We start from the raw sequence: 16,447 nt of genomic DNA on the forward strand, positions 1-16,447 counted from the left end.
TTAGAATAATTTCAGGTTTACAGAAAAATTGAAAAGATGGAGTTCCCATATACACTCTCATTCAGTTTCCCATATTATTAACATCTTATATTAGTATGCTACATTTGTTGTAATTGATGAACTGGTGTTGATACATCATCATTAACTAAAATCCATACTTACTCAGATTTCCTTAGTTTTTACATAATATCTTTTTCTGTTCCAGGGTCCTGTACAGAATACCACATTACCTTTACTTGTCATGTCTCCTTACATTGTTCTTGGCCATGATAGTTTCTTGGACTCTCCTTTTTTTGATTACCTTGATAGCTTTGAGGAGTACTGCTTAGGAATTTTGAGGATTCCCCTCTGTTGGAATTTGATATTTTTCTCTGATTAGACTTGAGATGATGGGCTTTGGGGAGGAAGTGCTGTTTTTGTCACATCTTATTGGGGCTCCTGCTATCACTATGTCTTATCATTGTTGAGGTTGACCTTGATCATCTGGCTGATAGCTAAGAGTTCTCCACTGTAAAGTTACTATCCCCCTCTGCCCATTCAATACTGCACTCTTTGGGAGGGGGTCACTATACACAAACCGCTGCTAGGGAGCAGGAGTTTTGCTTCCCCTCCTTGAGGACAGTGTATTTACATTAAATCAGGAGATTTGTCTTTTCTCCCTCCATGTATTTATGTATTCAGCCTTGTGTTTATATGAGTGTGAACTCATGGGTATTACATTTTTATGGAACTAATGAACCACAGTCATCAACATGTGACACTTTCTCCATTATTGATAGAACACAGTTCTATCACAGATCAAACACAGTTGTGGAGTAGGTGCTGGGGTGCTCCCCAAATCCTAGAGTGCTTGGGGAGGCCTTCTCCCTCACTTAAATGGAATTGTGCCTCTGACATGTTGACAGAACCATGTGTTTTTAAAGGTTCAACTTAAGGGGTGCCTGGGTGGTTCAGTCTGTTGAGTATCCTACTTCGGCTCAGGTCATGATCTCGCGGTTGTGAGTTTGAGCCCTGCATCAGGCTCTGTGCTGACAACTTGGAGCCTGGAGCCAGCTTCAGATTTTGTGTCTCCCTCTCTCTCTGCCCCTTCTTTGCTCACACTCTGTTTCTCTTACTCTCAAAAATAAATACACGTTAAAAATAAACATAAAAGATAAAATAAATAAAAATAAAAAAATAAATAAACATTAAAAAATATAATAAAGGTTTCAAAGTGCCAGGTATGGTGACCCCTCAGCTGCGAAGTTTGTCAGAAGGAAAAAGAAGGCTGAGAATGAGGTGAGAAATGTATACGTAGCTACAGACTTTCCTCTTTTTCCTCCCCAGACGCACAAGTGAATTGGGGAGGAAGACTTGAAGGGAATAAAGTAATTTCTGTGTCTTTCTAGGTCTTTGGCTTTCAGCACACTGTTGTCCTTTCCATAATCTACTCAGAGCCAGCTCCATCCAGGCCTGTGATGAATTTTGTAGTTGAACCTAACCCCTTAACATTTTGTTTTCTTCACTTGGCATTGTGTGTGTGTGTGTGTGTGTGTGACCAAAGCCTATTTTTAAAATGAGGGAAGCAAGCCCAGGACACAGAATGGCAAGTCACTGAACCTCTTCGAGGCCAAAAAGACGTTTGTCAAACATTCCAGGAGGCGCACTGGGCAGCCTCTGATTCACTGGCCTCCCTCGTAGTCTGCAGCTCCTGGCTTGGAGAAGCCGCCAAAGCACTTTATGGGCTATTGCTTTCTATTCCCTTGTGCTGTAAAAGGCAAAAGTTCAGGGGTGAAGCCTTTGCCTTTTTTTTTTTTTTTTTTACATATTTGTTTCTTAGGTAGCAAATGATATGTGGGCTTAGAACTGAGTTCAGGAACCTTCCTCCTTGAGCCTACTCTTGGGTCTTTGTAGAAGTGACCAAATGTTTTTGCTGGAACAGTCCAGAGGGCTCACCAGTGTACAATGCCCTCAGCAGCATTAACCAAAGGGTTGTATCCAACGTGGATACTCAACCCCTGCCACACCCCATTCCCATGTTGACTGTTTATTTCACCAAGGACACAGTCATTGAATTAAAAGGGTGTTTGGATCTCAGATGCTGTGGAGTTTGTTTTACTCTGTGTTTTCTTTTATACTAAATGATAGCAGTGAAATGTTTCTGGCCACATAGCTACAGAGCATGGTTATATTGATTTCCAAAAACAGAAGAGAAAGCCAATTATTGAAGGAGGGAGGAAAAAAGAAGAGATGAAAACAATGAAAAAGATAAATGTGGGTTTAAAATTAAATTCTGACGCTTGGAAGGAAAAAAAATAGATGTCTCTGCTTTAGTTTTCATGCATTCCTGCTTCAATGGAGAAATCTTCTGTTTGGGTTATTCCTTTCTGTGGGGACTGGCAAAAGTCTAGAGCTGATGAGGTCTTGAGCTTTTTTGAGGCATTTAATGGCAGTCTGCCCTTAACTGGTTTGGCCTCAGAAACTGTATTTTGGATACTCTGCCCCCCTCCTTTTTTTTTTTTAACTGAACTATTGTTCTCTCCCTAATGTTCTGGAATATTATCCCAAGATGTGTTCTATTCATTGCAGATTTACATGTTTTGCCTTCTCGTGCTCTCCTGAGGTCCTCCCCTCTGCTTATCTTTGTCTTCTTTTGCCCCCATTTTCTCGGAATAGCTAGCAAAAGCAGTGGTTTTAAAGAACCTCAACCATCAGTAACATTCATGAGCTGCAAGCTCAGAGAAGGTTAATAGTTCGAAATGAATTGACTAGATGGAGCAGAGTGGCAGGTTGAATCATGGGCACCTCGGTGGACCCAGGATACCTGGCTTCTAGGCCCCTGACCATTTTATGACCTTGACCAAGTCCACTCTTCCTTTGGGTGCTGGTTTCTGTCTTCTGTACAAGGAGGAGCTGTACCAGGTGATCTCTCAGCTTTGATGATCTTGATCATATTCTTAAGCCTTATTTGTTGCTTATCAGATAATTTGGGGGTTATCTCCTTGAGCTCCATCAAGAAAATACTGAGTTTGATGCATACATGACCACGTTTTTATTTTATGGTTTTACTTTTATATTTTTTTGTTTTATATAAGTAATAAATGCACATAGGAAAACTACAAAATGGTACAGAGGAAGAAAAGGAAGATCTCCTCCCATCTCTGACCCTTGTTTTCCTCTCCAGAGGCACCCACCAGTCTCTTGTGTATCCTGCTAGAGAGATTTGCTGTGTATGTATAATATGCTCTCTAGGGGTGGCTCAGTCGGTTAAGCGTCCGACTTTGGCTCAGGTCATGATCTTGCGGTTCACAAGTTTGAGCCCCGTGCCGGACTCTGTGCTGACAGCTCAGAGCCTGCAGCCTGCTTCAGATTCTTTGTTCCCTCTCTCTCTGCCTCTCCCCCATGTGCACCCTGTCTCTCTCTCTCTCTCTCTCTCTTTCTCTCTCTCTCTCAAAAATAAACATTTTAAAAAACAGGCTCTCCCTTTCTAACTGCAAGCAATAGCATGCTCATGCATTTAGTTCTATCCCTTCAATTTTTTCCCCCCTCGGAACAGTGTTTCCTCTATGTTGTTCATTTAAGTACCCACAGAACTCCCTCATTCTCTGGAATAGTTCTGTAGAATTCCTCTGAATAGAGGGATCATCATCTCCCTTTGGTGGATAGAATTTGTAGTCTTTTGCTATGATAGACAGTACTGTGGTGAATCTTCTCATACACAATCCTGTTGGTGTGTGTGCTTGACCTTGAAAACAAACTCTTGTCTAAGTTCCCCTCTTGTCCCGTCACTATAGTTAATAACTGGAGATGTGTAGTCTGCATAATCAAATCTAAATTAAGTGGAAGAAAGCAACATCTCCCCCGTTCCTCCCTATTGATGTCTCTGTGAGGTCTGGTGTTTGGAAGACGAGCCAGGGTGTGGTTCTCGAAGAGCTCTCCCAAGTCTTCACCTCCCCCAGATAAGGAGGCAGACGCTAATAAAATCTGCCGAGCAGCCTTTGGTTCTGTGTGGAGTTGAGAAACAGTCCATTGTGAATGAACTCGGGGCAGTCTTTGAACACTGACAGGGCAGTTTTCCCGAATCACTGAAGATGGCCTCGCTCCAATGTCCTATCATTAACTTACCGGACCCCAGTCACTTTTAAAAATTAATAACCTCTGTACTGCCAACCAACAACCTAGCTTTTTTAACCTTCTTTCTCCTAGTCTGGGGATTTCTGATTGGAAATACTCAATTCACAGATTTCTCTTTTTTGTCTATAGCAGTTATGGCAGAAAAAAATAGGAGCATACTTTCTCAGAAGTTCAGAAATGACTGTCCCTGGAAATAATCACTGTTCTTCCATCTAAGCTTCCTTCTGGCCTGAAAGAAGTCTTATGGATTAAGCCTTTCCGGATATCTGGACTTTGTCTCACTTTAATCTGTATTTTAAGAGCACTTTCCCCCTGTGATACAGTGTGTGCACAATCCCTGACCCCTTACCCAGGCCTTCTAGTAGAGTTTGTAAAATGCTCTAACAGTTTCTAGAATTTCATTCGAGAAATGAAACACTCATTCCCATTATTTTGCATCCATTGTGGCTGTGCTTCTTTTCTCCAACTGAGAACATAAGAAATTGCCAGCTGGTTCCATTCATTCATCCCACAGTTTTACTGCGTTTCCCTGTGTGCCAGGAATGGTGCCAGAAGGTGAGATTTCTTTATGGTGAGCTCAGTTTAGAAAAGGAAGCCTGCACCTGATTAGGCAGAGTACTCCACAAGCATCCTTACCTCCCCTTTAGGAGCTCGTTAGCTCCTGTCCTCATCAGCAGACAGTTGTCCATCTTTCCGGACCTTCCTCGAACCCTTCCCGTTTGTAACGCAAACAGCTCTGGGCCCAGGGCCCTGTGTTGATGACCCTGCTGTTTCAGTGGGAACTTGCTTGCTATTGAAGGCAAACCGTGTTTAGCAGGCTGTCCTCAGTTTCAAGCAGCTGTTACTGTTCTTCACTGTAAGGTGTGGCAGAGGGTGGCCAAGGATGGTTGGAAGATCAGGTAGACAGGACATCAGGAGGCCTCCACATTGACTGGTTCTACCTGCTGCTAACCAGAGTACAGCCCTTTACCTCTCCTAGGTTTCAATCTCTTCTACAAACTAAAGCGATGGACTAGATAATTTCTAAGAATCCTGACAAAGTCGAACACTAGCATTCCACAGCTCCACATATAAATTCACCTCATTTCTTCACACATTCCTTCCAACAGCCTGTTAATTCCTGTGAGGGCAGGAGCTATTTATCCAACGACAAGCCCAGTGCCTGGCACACAGGAAATGCAATAAAGATTTGAGTGGGTTATAAATAAATTTTTAAAAAAAGAATGTTTTTACCCTACCTCTACCCCCATCCGGAGGAAGTTCCTGCCGTGGAATTAATTGTTGCATGAGGAAACCAATTTGTCTCCAGAAAATCTGTGCTGGTATCTTCCAAGTGTGTGTGTGTGTGTGTGTGTGTGTGTGTGTGTGTGTGTGTGAGGGGTCTGCATATACATTTAAGATATGGTTGATTAGGCTACTTTAAAATTCATTTAAGAAAAGTTAGTTATAAAACATGTTTCTATGTGATGTCCATATAGCAAACCAAAGACCTAAAATATTTAACCTTTAGACTTTAAACAAAATATGTCTAGGCACCTGGGTGGCTCAGCTGGTTAAGCATCTGACTCTTGATCTCAGATCAGGTCATGATCTCAACGGCTCATGAGTTTGAGCCCTGCATCAGGCTCTGCACTGACAACATGGAGCTTGCTTGGAATTCTCTCTCTCTCTCTCTCTCTCTCTCTCTCTCTCTCTGCCCCTCCCCTGCTCACTCACACACTCTCTGTCTCAAAATAAATGAATAAACTTAAAGATACCAATAATTTTCTTTTTTAAAGGTAGTGATCCCAAATGTGGCAAAAATCAGGAGTTTTTCCTCAGAAATGAAGTATATAAAACTCTATGTTGTTTTGGTTTCTAATCTAAGAGCAAATAGAAACCAAAAGCATGGTTTTCTTTATTATAGGATATTGCCTAGGCAGAAGTTAAGCACATTTAACTGGTAAATTGTTTTAAGAAAAACTAGCACTTTTTAAAAATAATTTTTTTGTATGTGGGAATGCCAATTATAGAATTTATTGAAGGATTTTAAAATTATTTTTTTAATTTTTTTAATGTTTCTTTATTTTTGGGAGAGAGAGTGAGACACAGGGTAGGAGAGGGGGACACAGAATCCAAAGTGGGCTCCAGGCTCTGAGCTGTCTGGACAGAGCCTGATGCAGGGCTCGAACTCACAGATCATGAGATCATAATCTGAGCCAAAGTTGGACGCTCAACCAGCTGAGCCACCCAGGTGCCCCCGGGGGTACCCTTTGCGAACAAAGCATCAGTGGTGTCCTGCTTCTGTGTAGGTCCCTAGTCTAGGCGCTTTGTTTTACGTCTTTGCTTGTGAATAACTCATCCATCCTAGATAATATTGTCCACCATTATGTATCTGTAATCTCATGTCCTTCCTAGCTCTGCTGTAAGCATGGAGGTTGTCTGAGAAAGTGCACACACACCCAGATGTCCTACTGAAAATTAAATCATATGTTGTGGTAACCTTTTGTGGAATTTACTTTTGACCACTATGTTCTTAAAGGCTTAAAATATGCTCTAGACACGGGGGAGGTGTGAAATAATTTTTAACAGGGCACAAATGCTGAGTTAATTGAGTCAGGAGTAGGGCCAGTATCTGAGCCTCCATGAATTGAATTTAAGGTAGTAATTACTTAAACATTAATGATTAACAAGAAAGTACTTTGGAAGGAATCTCAGGAATCTATACTTCAAAGCACAGAGCATTCTGATGGGCTCTTTTTGATAAGTATTATAGGCCCTGTTCATTAATCTCCTGCACGTTCTCTCTTATAGTGATGAATCACCAGCACCAACAGCAAATGGCATCCACTACCCTGAGCCAGCAGAACCACCCTACTCAGAATCCACCAGCAGGGCTCATGAGCATGCCCAATGCATTGACCACTCAACAGCAGCAGCAGCAGAAGCTTCGGCTTCAGAGGATCCAGATGGAGAGAGAGAGGATTAGAATGCGCCAAGAGGAGCTCATGAGGCAGGTATGGCCTTCTGTGGTGCCTGCTGGAGGCTCTGTGATCTTTGGTGCCAAGGCTGGAGGGTTAGGTGGCTGCTAGCCTTCAGGGTAAATCTTTCTCTAGAAGCATTAAAGGCCCAAACCCTACTCCAAACCGTATGAGTAGAACCCAGTTTTTCCTCCCAGCATCTACCTGCATTGTCTTTGTAGCCAAACATATGAGTACAAGGACTAGAGGTGTTAGCATGCTGCCTTTGAGTTCTACTGCTAATCGTTAGAAGGAAAGGAAGACTGTGTTCCAATTATCTATTGCTGTGTAACATATTATTCCAAAACACAGTGGCTTAACAATAGCCATGTTGTTATATCCACAATTTTGTAGGTCAGGAATCTGAGCAGATCTCAGCATGTAGAATTCTGCTGTACATAGTGTTGACAAAGGCCGCCTAGTGCTATTCAACTGGTGGGGGGGTTGGTCTGGAGGGTTGGTCCAAGATGGCTTTACTCAAGTGCATCGCATCATGATGAAGATAGCTGGAAGACTGGGCTTGGTTGGGACTAAAACCTGGAGCATCTAAATATGGCATCTCTAGCTAGCAAGGCAGTCTGACTAGTAGGACATATTGCATAGCAGCGTGGGTCTCCCAAAGAGAATGTTCCAAGAAACAAGAAGTAAAGCTGCCAACGTCTTACGGTCTGGTTCTGAAAACTGTCACCAAGTCACTTCTGCCATATGCTCTTGGTCAGAGAAATCACAGATTTGCTCTAGATTAAAGCAGATAGTAGAAGGGGATGTTCCATGGACAAAATGACAAAGAATTTGCAACCGTCTTTGGTTTACCATGGAGCATAAAAAAGAATTAGGGAAAATTGAGGGAGAATGAGAAGGAAAATGTTTGCATATGGGCTCTGATAGAGTGGGTATTGATCAGGCACCTTTGTGCCATACTCCATTCATTCATTCTTCATTCATTCAGTCAGTCACTCGGTCAGCTGATAGAATGTTGCTGTGTATTCTCTACGGGTCAGGGTCAATGCAGCATTTCAGAAAATGAATAAAAGACAATCTCTGAAGGAACCCACAGTTTTCTGCCTCCTTGGTTGCTTGGTCTGTGCAAGAACAGAATTATTTCTTCTGTGTTGCTAAACTAATGTAGCCTATGTTTTTAGGTCTCATAAATCTTGCTGGCTACATTTTAGGGAAGAAAACTTCCGTTTATTGTTCTAATTCTTCAGACTTTCCTTTTTGACTCACATGAAGCAAGATACATGGGTGGCTTCCTTTCACTCATTTAAGGAAGTGAGTAGTTTTAAGTGTTCCAGAGAGCTTTCTTGCAAGTGTTGTGGGGATATCATGGTAAACACAACTTTTTCTTTTAGTTACATCTCAGACTTTAAAAAATATACATTGACATCTATAAATGAATAATGTATTTCTCATGAAATAAATTCGAAGATGAAAGTATGTATACTGTGTGAAGTTTTAAAAACATGGTGAATTAAAATAATTCTTTAGACACGGCCTTTGAAAATGAGGGCAATGAATATAAATTGTGCTTTGTTCTTCAGTAGAACTATCCTCTGAATTTGAGGAATACAACTTCATAATATAACTACAGTTGTGCCTCTTTCCCTGAGGATTTACGTCTGAATTTTCATGGTTATTTCAGGGTAACAGTTGTTTATACTGTTTTTAGATAGACAGTATCATGTTTCTTAGCAGGAAGTAATTGTATTATTTTTTTGTCTTAGGATAATAATTCCATTTGGGATATTTTTTCTGTTTTGTAATATAGACCAAATTAAACAGTATTATAGTAGCATTTATAAGCTTTCTCTTAGTTTTACATTTAAATAAGCTTTAGTGAGTTTTTTCTTCTTACACAAAGCTATCACCATTCTGCGAAGAACTGCTTGTTTCTCAGTTTCTGCCGCTTTCTGTGTTTCTCTTTCTCTTGCCCCACCTCTTTCTTTCCCACAGAAAATATTTCTGCAAAGGGGTGGGGAAGAGTGCCCCAAATTGTTTCTTTTATTCCAACCATAGGTGCCTTTGAACCAGAATGTAGTATTGATGGTTCGTATTACAGAAATGCCAACCAAGTTCATTAAATACTGATCCCTTGAGGCTGTGGGACTAGGAGCATTTTGCTGCATCATATTGTGCAATTCTCCTGTACAGCACAGTGGGGAGAAACGTCCAGATTTGCTCATGGAGGCTCACATAGTTCACATTGTGTGTGTGTGTGTGTGTGTGTGTGTGTGTATGTGTGTTGTAGTTAGGAGGAGGAAAGGAGATGGAATGGATGGTTCTGATGTCTTTTTATTTTTATTATGGAATACAGGAAAAAAGGCCTAAAGAAACTTTTTAATTGTGGAAGGTCTCCCCACTCCCATCCAGAGGCAGCCTGCTACTCAGTGTCAAAGATACTATTTAAGGCCATACAATAAAGTGCTGGAGTGTTCTCTGATAGTTTTCTGGGGCACTTGCCAAGATGCCTGATTGTTCAGGTGTGGATTATGTCTATCATCTTGGTGGGTTTTCTTTACTCCTTCTCCTCCTCTTCCTTCTTTTTTTTTTTTTTTTGTGATTTTTCTGCCTCACTATTTGCACTTAGGCCAGGGCAAGGACAGGGAAATGGACTGTCAATAGAGGTGATACTTGGCTCACCTGTTTAGCTGCCTTTTAGAATTTGGTAGAAAACAGGAATAAGGATAGAGGAAATGGTGGTCCTGATGAGGGCTGAAGATTATCTGTAGACTTCCAGTTGTTCATCCTGTCCCGCTGCCGTGCCCTTGGTAGTCAACAACTGTCTGAATAGTCTTTGCTCCCTGGGCAGTTTGTAATGAGCGTGGCTCTCCTCTTGCTCCCCCAAGGGCACTAGCTGTACAGGCTGACTTCTTGGGGGCCTTGTGTTGCAGGCAGCCTTGACCTACCTGCATTCATCACGAGAGAATTTCCAAGAGAGAGGCCCCTTTCCTCTTTCTTCTTTCCTTTTTCTTTCTTTCTTTTACATTTTTTTTTAACATTTATTTAATTTTGAGCGACGAAGTGTGAGCGTGCATGAGTGGGGGAGGGGCAGGCACAGAGACGGAGACACAGAATCTGAAGCAGGCTCCAGGCTCTGAGCTGTCAGCACAGAGCCTAACGTGGGACTTGAACCCATGAACTGTGAGTTCATGACTTGAGCCGAAGTTGTATGTTCAACCAACGGAACCACCCCAGTGCCCCAGGAATCTTCTAAAGTAGGAGAGTTTTATTAAAAATGGCCCCTACAATTTGCCTTGGCTGCTATAGCAACAGTTGAACTTCTTGTATCCATAACTGATGAGTTATCATGGAATGTTGGCAGGTGCTCCAAGCTAAGGGGTGCCCCAAACAAGCACAGGGAAATCCCAGCCAGGTCTGTGGCACACAGTCATAGTAGGAAAGTGCATGTTACCCTGCTTTCAACAGGCATCTATCACACACATTGTGGAGAGTGAATTTTTGTGAAAGACATTCTCTCTTGTCCATGATCGTGAGAGTTTTATGTTGCGAAGTTTCCCAAACACGAAGAGGCAGCTTCAAGTTGATGAGCAAAATGGCAACTCTAGAAAAGAAAGCAATCTCAGTTGAAGGTGTGCTTCCCAGTATCTTCCTATTGTTAAAAAATAAATTTGAATTCAGTTTGTGACATTTTTTTTCTTTTTAATGAGAAAAATATAATGTTTTTAATTTATTAAAGATATAATTGACTAGGGTTTTTTTTCTGATTGAGATGAAAGAAAGCATGCGTGTCCAAAAAAGAACATACACTGTATGACTCCATTTATATGACATTCTGGACAAAGGCAAAACTATAGGAACAGAGAATGGAGGTGGTTGCCAGGGTTGGGGGTTGGGGGGCTGCCTGCAAAGGGGCAACACCAGGGAATTTTGGAGCTGGTGGCACAGTTCTGTAGCTTGATTGCGGTAGCTATTTCACAACCCCATGGATTTGTCAAAACTCAGAAATGTACACCGCAGGGCCCCTGGGTGGATCAGTTGTTAAGCATCTGACTGCAGCTCAGGTCATGATCTCACAGTTCGTGAGTTTGAGTCCCACATCCGGTGATCTCGAGCCCAGCTTTGGGTGAGTTTGTGCCCCGCTTCAGGTGAGCACGAGCCCCGCTTCGGGTAAAACACGAACCCCACTTCTGGTGAGCCCTGCTTCTCTCTCTCTCTCTCTCTCTCTCTCTCTCTCTCTGTCCCTTGCTTACTTGCACCCTCCTCTCTCTCTCAAAAATAAATAAATAAATAAAATAAATAAAAAATAAAAAAAGAAGTGCCTACCACAGAGTGAATTTTACTATATATAAATTAAAATAATAATAAAGTAAAATCATCATACAAGAAAGACAAAACACATTCATTGTAAAACAATGTTTAAAATACTCAACAACAAGAACATAAGAATCACTCATACTCTTACTTTGAGAGGGTGGCTGTGAAGATGCTGGTGATTTCTCTCCAGTCTTTGTATGTATCTGTGTGTATGCTGTGTTTTTTTAAAACAAAATTGGTAGCATGTCATACTCCCATTTTGTTATCTCTTCTTCTTAATATATCGGGAAGTCATTTATTTATTGTGTATCAGCCATGGAAGTTGTGCCGTGACTTTGGTTGTATGTATTGTAAGCTGCCTGGGATCCTTTCCACAACGGGGCTGGACATAATTTTCAAAATACCGTGAACCACACATGCCCACAATAACTGTAGAATATTCTGTTACAGCTTAAAAATCACAGTAGTTGCTCAGTATCATAAAGGGCATGTTTGCAACTTTACCCAATGAAATGGAAAATTTTGGTAACTGGTAAGAAATTGAGAAACAGGCCTCTCAGTCACTATTTACTCATCGAGAAGAACAATCCCTTGACATGAAAACAGAGTCATGACTTTATCTAAGCAGAGTATTTCTTTTCATGTGTATTATTCTTTTAAATATGAAGCTGGGGGGGCCTTCTGCCTTGAAGATTTTAACCTCAAGGGCTTCCTGTCAGCCCCCTGGAAGATTCTTAAGTGGAGAAGGCTTCGCTCCCCCTTGTCCCTTCTCAGGGCCTGCCTTGTTGAGAAACCATTATTATTCCTAGACGAATTCAGCTGTGCTTTTACCCTTGTCTCTCTCATAATTGGAGCTCCGTGGACGGGAGAATGTAGCTTGTCAAACAAAACTGCTGACTAAGCCTGGCCTCTGGTTGCCAGGGCAACGGGGATGGGGACAGAGGGTTTGGGCGGGAGGCCTCTTTTGGAATTCTTCTGGCAGGTCTCACAGATTTCTGTTAGGCCTGACAGCCACTACGGGGTCTGGCTGGCCAGCTGGCCGGCCTCGAGCAGCCATTCCTGACTGTGGGCCCAGGAGGGACACACCCGGCCCTGAGCAGCGTTGCTCTGAGAGAAGGATCTGAAGTCTGGTTTTTGTCATGTGAAGAATAGCTATTTAGAGAGGTTAAAAAGTGTTATATGATGACAGGTCGTGAAGCATAAATGGTGGCTGTTTCATAAAGAGTCTTTCCTTCAGAAGGTATAATTTAACTTTTCGAAAAGCATTTCATAGAATTAGGTTTCAGGGTCGACTGTTGTCCGACCAATATGTAAATCTACCTATGATAGCTGAGCTACTTAAGTTCATTCATTCATTTGTTCAACAAACGCTCCAGGTACTATGCACGGCAGTGAGCACACAGACGTGGTCCCTCCTTTCTAGAGAGCTTCAGTTCTAACTTCTGTCAGTGTTTTCGTTTGTCTACAAGTCCCAGCAAACACTCCGTTTTCTAAAATGTCTCGGTGCTCCTATGTTGTTGAGAAATAATATCAATTCTTTTTACAAGGACCCTTTTTAAAAAACGGTATAAACTGAACACATGTTTAAAATAGAGGGTCACCAAGCTTGCACAAAGGAAAAACCCAGCTTCATACTTCTGATCTTAATAAGATCACCAGGGTATGAAGAAATAGACCATTTCAAAATCCATTCAGCAGTTGTTGTTTGATTGTTTTTTTTCTTAGTGAAGAGAGAATATCCAAATTGTAATGCTTTCCTTAATATGATTCTAAGGAGCAACAGAGATTATAGAATAACACAAGATAGTTGTATACGTACTGAATGGAAAGATCAGCAAACAGGCCATGGTAATCATTATGGACTCAACAAATGTTTTCCCCAAAGTGTGAGAGTTTCGACTGTTCTTTCATAGCGGCAGTCTGGCAGCTGAGAATGTATGATGAGGTATTTGAAAAAGGGAGGCTCCAGGAAATGTGACAATGAATTTCTAGAATCTCTTGGCATAGAGTTAAAAAGAAATTTACATTGGGAAAATTTTTTTTTCCTCTAAAGAAGGTAAATAATTCGGCATTCTCCCTCAAGTCCCTCAGGGTTTTGGCAGAGACAGCAACTCTTCTGTACCAGAGTAACTATTTTAATGTTAGGATTTCAAAATATTGTCTTTATTTTATTTTATTTTTTCATTTGTTTCTACTCACCCCACCCTTTATAATTAAAACAAGCCAATCTTCCAGTTTTGTAGAATCCCTGGCCACACACGCTAGAATCAAACAGAGCGCCCTCAGAAGGGGTTATTGTCATTTGTTTCTCTTTGAAGTACATTCCAGTGAGGGCAGGAGCTGGCTGGCTGCAGGCATGCCCTCATCCAAGGATGGACAGGGCTGCAGGATGCTTTCAACTGCTGTTTACTTTCTCACCTCCTCTGTTGATTTATTCCACAGGCAAGCTGTAGGCCAGTGGGGAGCTGGAAGGGAAGGAGCTTTGAGGTTTGCTTCCCGGGACATCTTCAACTTACAAATCAGCATTTGTCTTTCACATCCCTCACTCTGTTTTACACCCACCCCCTTCCCCAGCTGCTAGGAAAGGAGTTTGTTGTTGTTGTTGTTGTTGTTGTTGTTGTGTGTGTGTGCGTTTTTTTTTTTTAACCCACATATAATTATTCATTTCAGGGACCTGGATGAACAACCACAAACTCTGAAAGAGATTCTCAGGACTTTATTTTGCAACAGTCTTTCCACCCCCAGCTTGGATAGAGAAAAATAAAGTTGTGGTAGAGAAGGGTAGGGGTGGGGTTACTAAGGGCAGCTTTCCAGATCTTTCTGAAACTGGCCTTTAAAATCTGAACTTACAACTTGATGTGTTGTGAATTCCCAGGACACTAGCTCCACCCATATACGTTGAAAAGGAGCATAAAATATGTCCAGTTCAATCTTTTTCCCAGTTCAGGGAGGGAAACTGTGTTCAGGACAGTTAAACAAGCTGTTTCATCCAGTCCTCCTCTAAACTGCCTAAAGGAAGGGGGTTGGTATTTCCATTTTTTAGCTGGGGAAATAGGCTCAGAGAAATGAAATAACTTGCCTACGTCCCACAGCCAGTAGGTGAAAGAGCTAAAACGTTGAGGTCTCCTGACCTCAACCTTTGGTTTTTCTTTCTCTGCCACACACTGTCAGTGTGGTGGCTACAAAAACAGACTCCGGAGATACATCTTGGGAAGGTCGCTTAACTTCTCCAAGCCTCGGTTTTCTCATCTGTAAAATGGAGACAGTTGGGTTGTCATGAGGATGAAATGCTAAAGTGCCCAGAACAGAGCGCCACACATAGTAAGTGATATGCAAGAGTTAGCCAACATCTCTGCCTCCTCAAACCTGTAACACTATCAGTAACTTATTCTGTTGACTGCCTCAGTGGGCCAGGTTCTTTATAAATGTGCTTTTAAATCTTTTTAACAGCCCTGCAAGATGACTCTTTTATAAGCAGTCTTTTTTTTCCCCCAGATGAATAAACTATCAAGAAAGATTAAGAATTTAGCCCAAGATGTTATAGGTAGGGAGTAGCCAAGCTGGGATTTGAACTGCAGTCTTTCCAATTCCAAGGACACTTTCTCTCTTGTGCCAAGCTCTGGACATGTCTGATAGCATTTAACCCTCATCAACTGCTTGAGAATTCCAGTGGCTAGTAGCCCAGAGAATTGAGAAGAGCCAATCCCACCACTCAACAAGACTATTAACTGGAAAGCCCTTCATCAGATCTGCGTCAAATCTGTGGTGGAAGGAATCTTCCTTCTTCCACGTGACAGTCCATGATAGTTTGAGAGCCTTGCTTCTTCGTAAGTCATGAGACCCAGACCCCTTCCAGCCTGAGTTTTCTCCTCCAGTCACTCTTTGCAAAGTGTAGAACAGAGACCTGGATGTAGCCTTGCATGTGGAGGTTGACTGGAGGTAGGAAGGTCTTTTGGAATATCTAGAGAAGCAGTGCTGATCTGCTACTTGAAATGGAAAGGAGGTTTGGAGTATGGCGATATCAAGGAGACAGAACCCACAAGGCTTGGCCCTTGTCCACCTCTTTCTCCCTCTCTAGAATCCTTTGCGAGGTAGGGCACTAGCCTGTGCTCATTGTTGTATCCCTGCTGCCAAGAACAGTACCTGGGCACCTGGTAGCTTCTGTCGTATTTAAAAAAAATAAATAAATACAGGTACAAACGAATGAATTTCTATGGGAGCTGAGGGAGTTGGTGGACTTGGATTTTGAGCTGGGATAGGTGGTGATAGCTTTGGGTGAAGGCTTAAAGTCAGCCAGGAAGTGCTGCTTTGGGGCCAGATGAGGAGTGCATTGTGAGATGTGGGGTTTCAGATCCCAGCTGGATACGTGTATTCAGGAGTCCAGGGCCAGGAGAGGGGAAGCTGGTGGCTTGCTGTGCTTCTGGTGGTCAGGGAAGGCATTCTGGAAAAGATGGAACAACAGAACCTCAAAGGGTGGGGGAGATAGAACTAAGTGAAGAGGGACCCGAAGTACGAGGAGTCTAGGAAACGGAAGACTTGTCCGAGAGGACAGGGTGGGGGTACCCTGGGAAGGCATCTGTGCATATACCCACTGGACTGGAGTGGAAATGGGAGGTGAGAGTGAGACCAAGAAGCTCAGATGTGCCTCCAGCCTAGCCTTTGTTCTCCTGCCTGGACTAGGGGGACCTGGGGCCCCAGCTCAGGCTAAAGCAGCTGCCACACCCACTCTCTGAGTTGGTGGCCTGAGTCTAGGCCTAGACCAACCTTGGCTGACTGAGCCTCTGTTTCCACATCCGTTTGCTTACTCCGCTGCCACCACTTCTGTCTGTGGTTTAGCTATTTTACCTTCGTCAGTCTTGACTGCTGCTTCTTGGTCAAACCAAAGTCAGGCATGTAGGACAGCAGATGTCATGTGGCAGCCAAAATCATACTGAGTCTGGGATTTAATTTTATACCTAATTTTTTTTTTTTAAATAAATCCTCCCTTGTTTGGATGTGGACCTCTTAGTGATGTTAGTCCTTTTATTTCCAAACTTTGGGGTTTGTACTGCTCTTTTTTC

General features: G+C 42.4%; 1 protein-coding gene across 1 annotated transcript in view; it reads left to right on the forward strand.

The window, feature by feature from the left end:
- Nucleotides 1-16,447, forward strand: part of WWTR1 (WW domain containing transcription regulator 1) — a 57,027-nt gene that overhangs the window by 24,368 nt on the left and 16,212 nt on the right. The window contains exon 2 of the mRNA XM_049629723.1: nt 6,907-7,109. Coding sequence (XP_049485680.1) covers nt 6,907-7,109 — 203 coding nt within the window. The remainder of the gene's footprint in view (nt 1-6,906; nt 7,110-16,447) is intronic.

This window comes from Panthera uncia, chromosome C2 (genome assembly GCF_023721935.1).
Source record: "Panthera uncia isolate 11264 chromosome C2, Puncia_PCG_1.0, whole genome shotgun sequence".
NCBI lineage: Eukaryota > Metazoa > Chordata > Mammalia > Carnivora > Felidae > Panthera > Panthera uncia.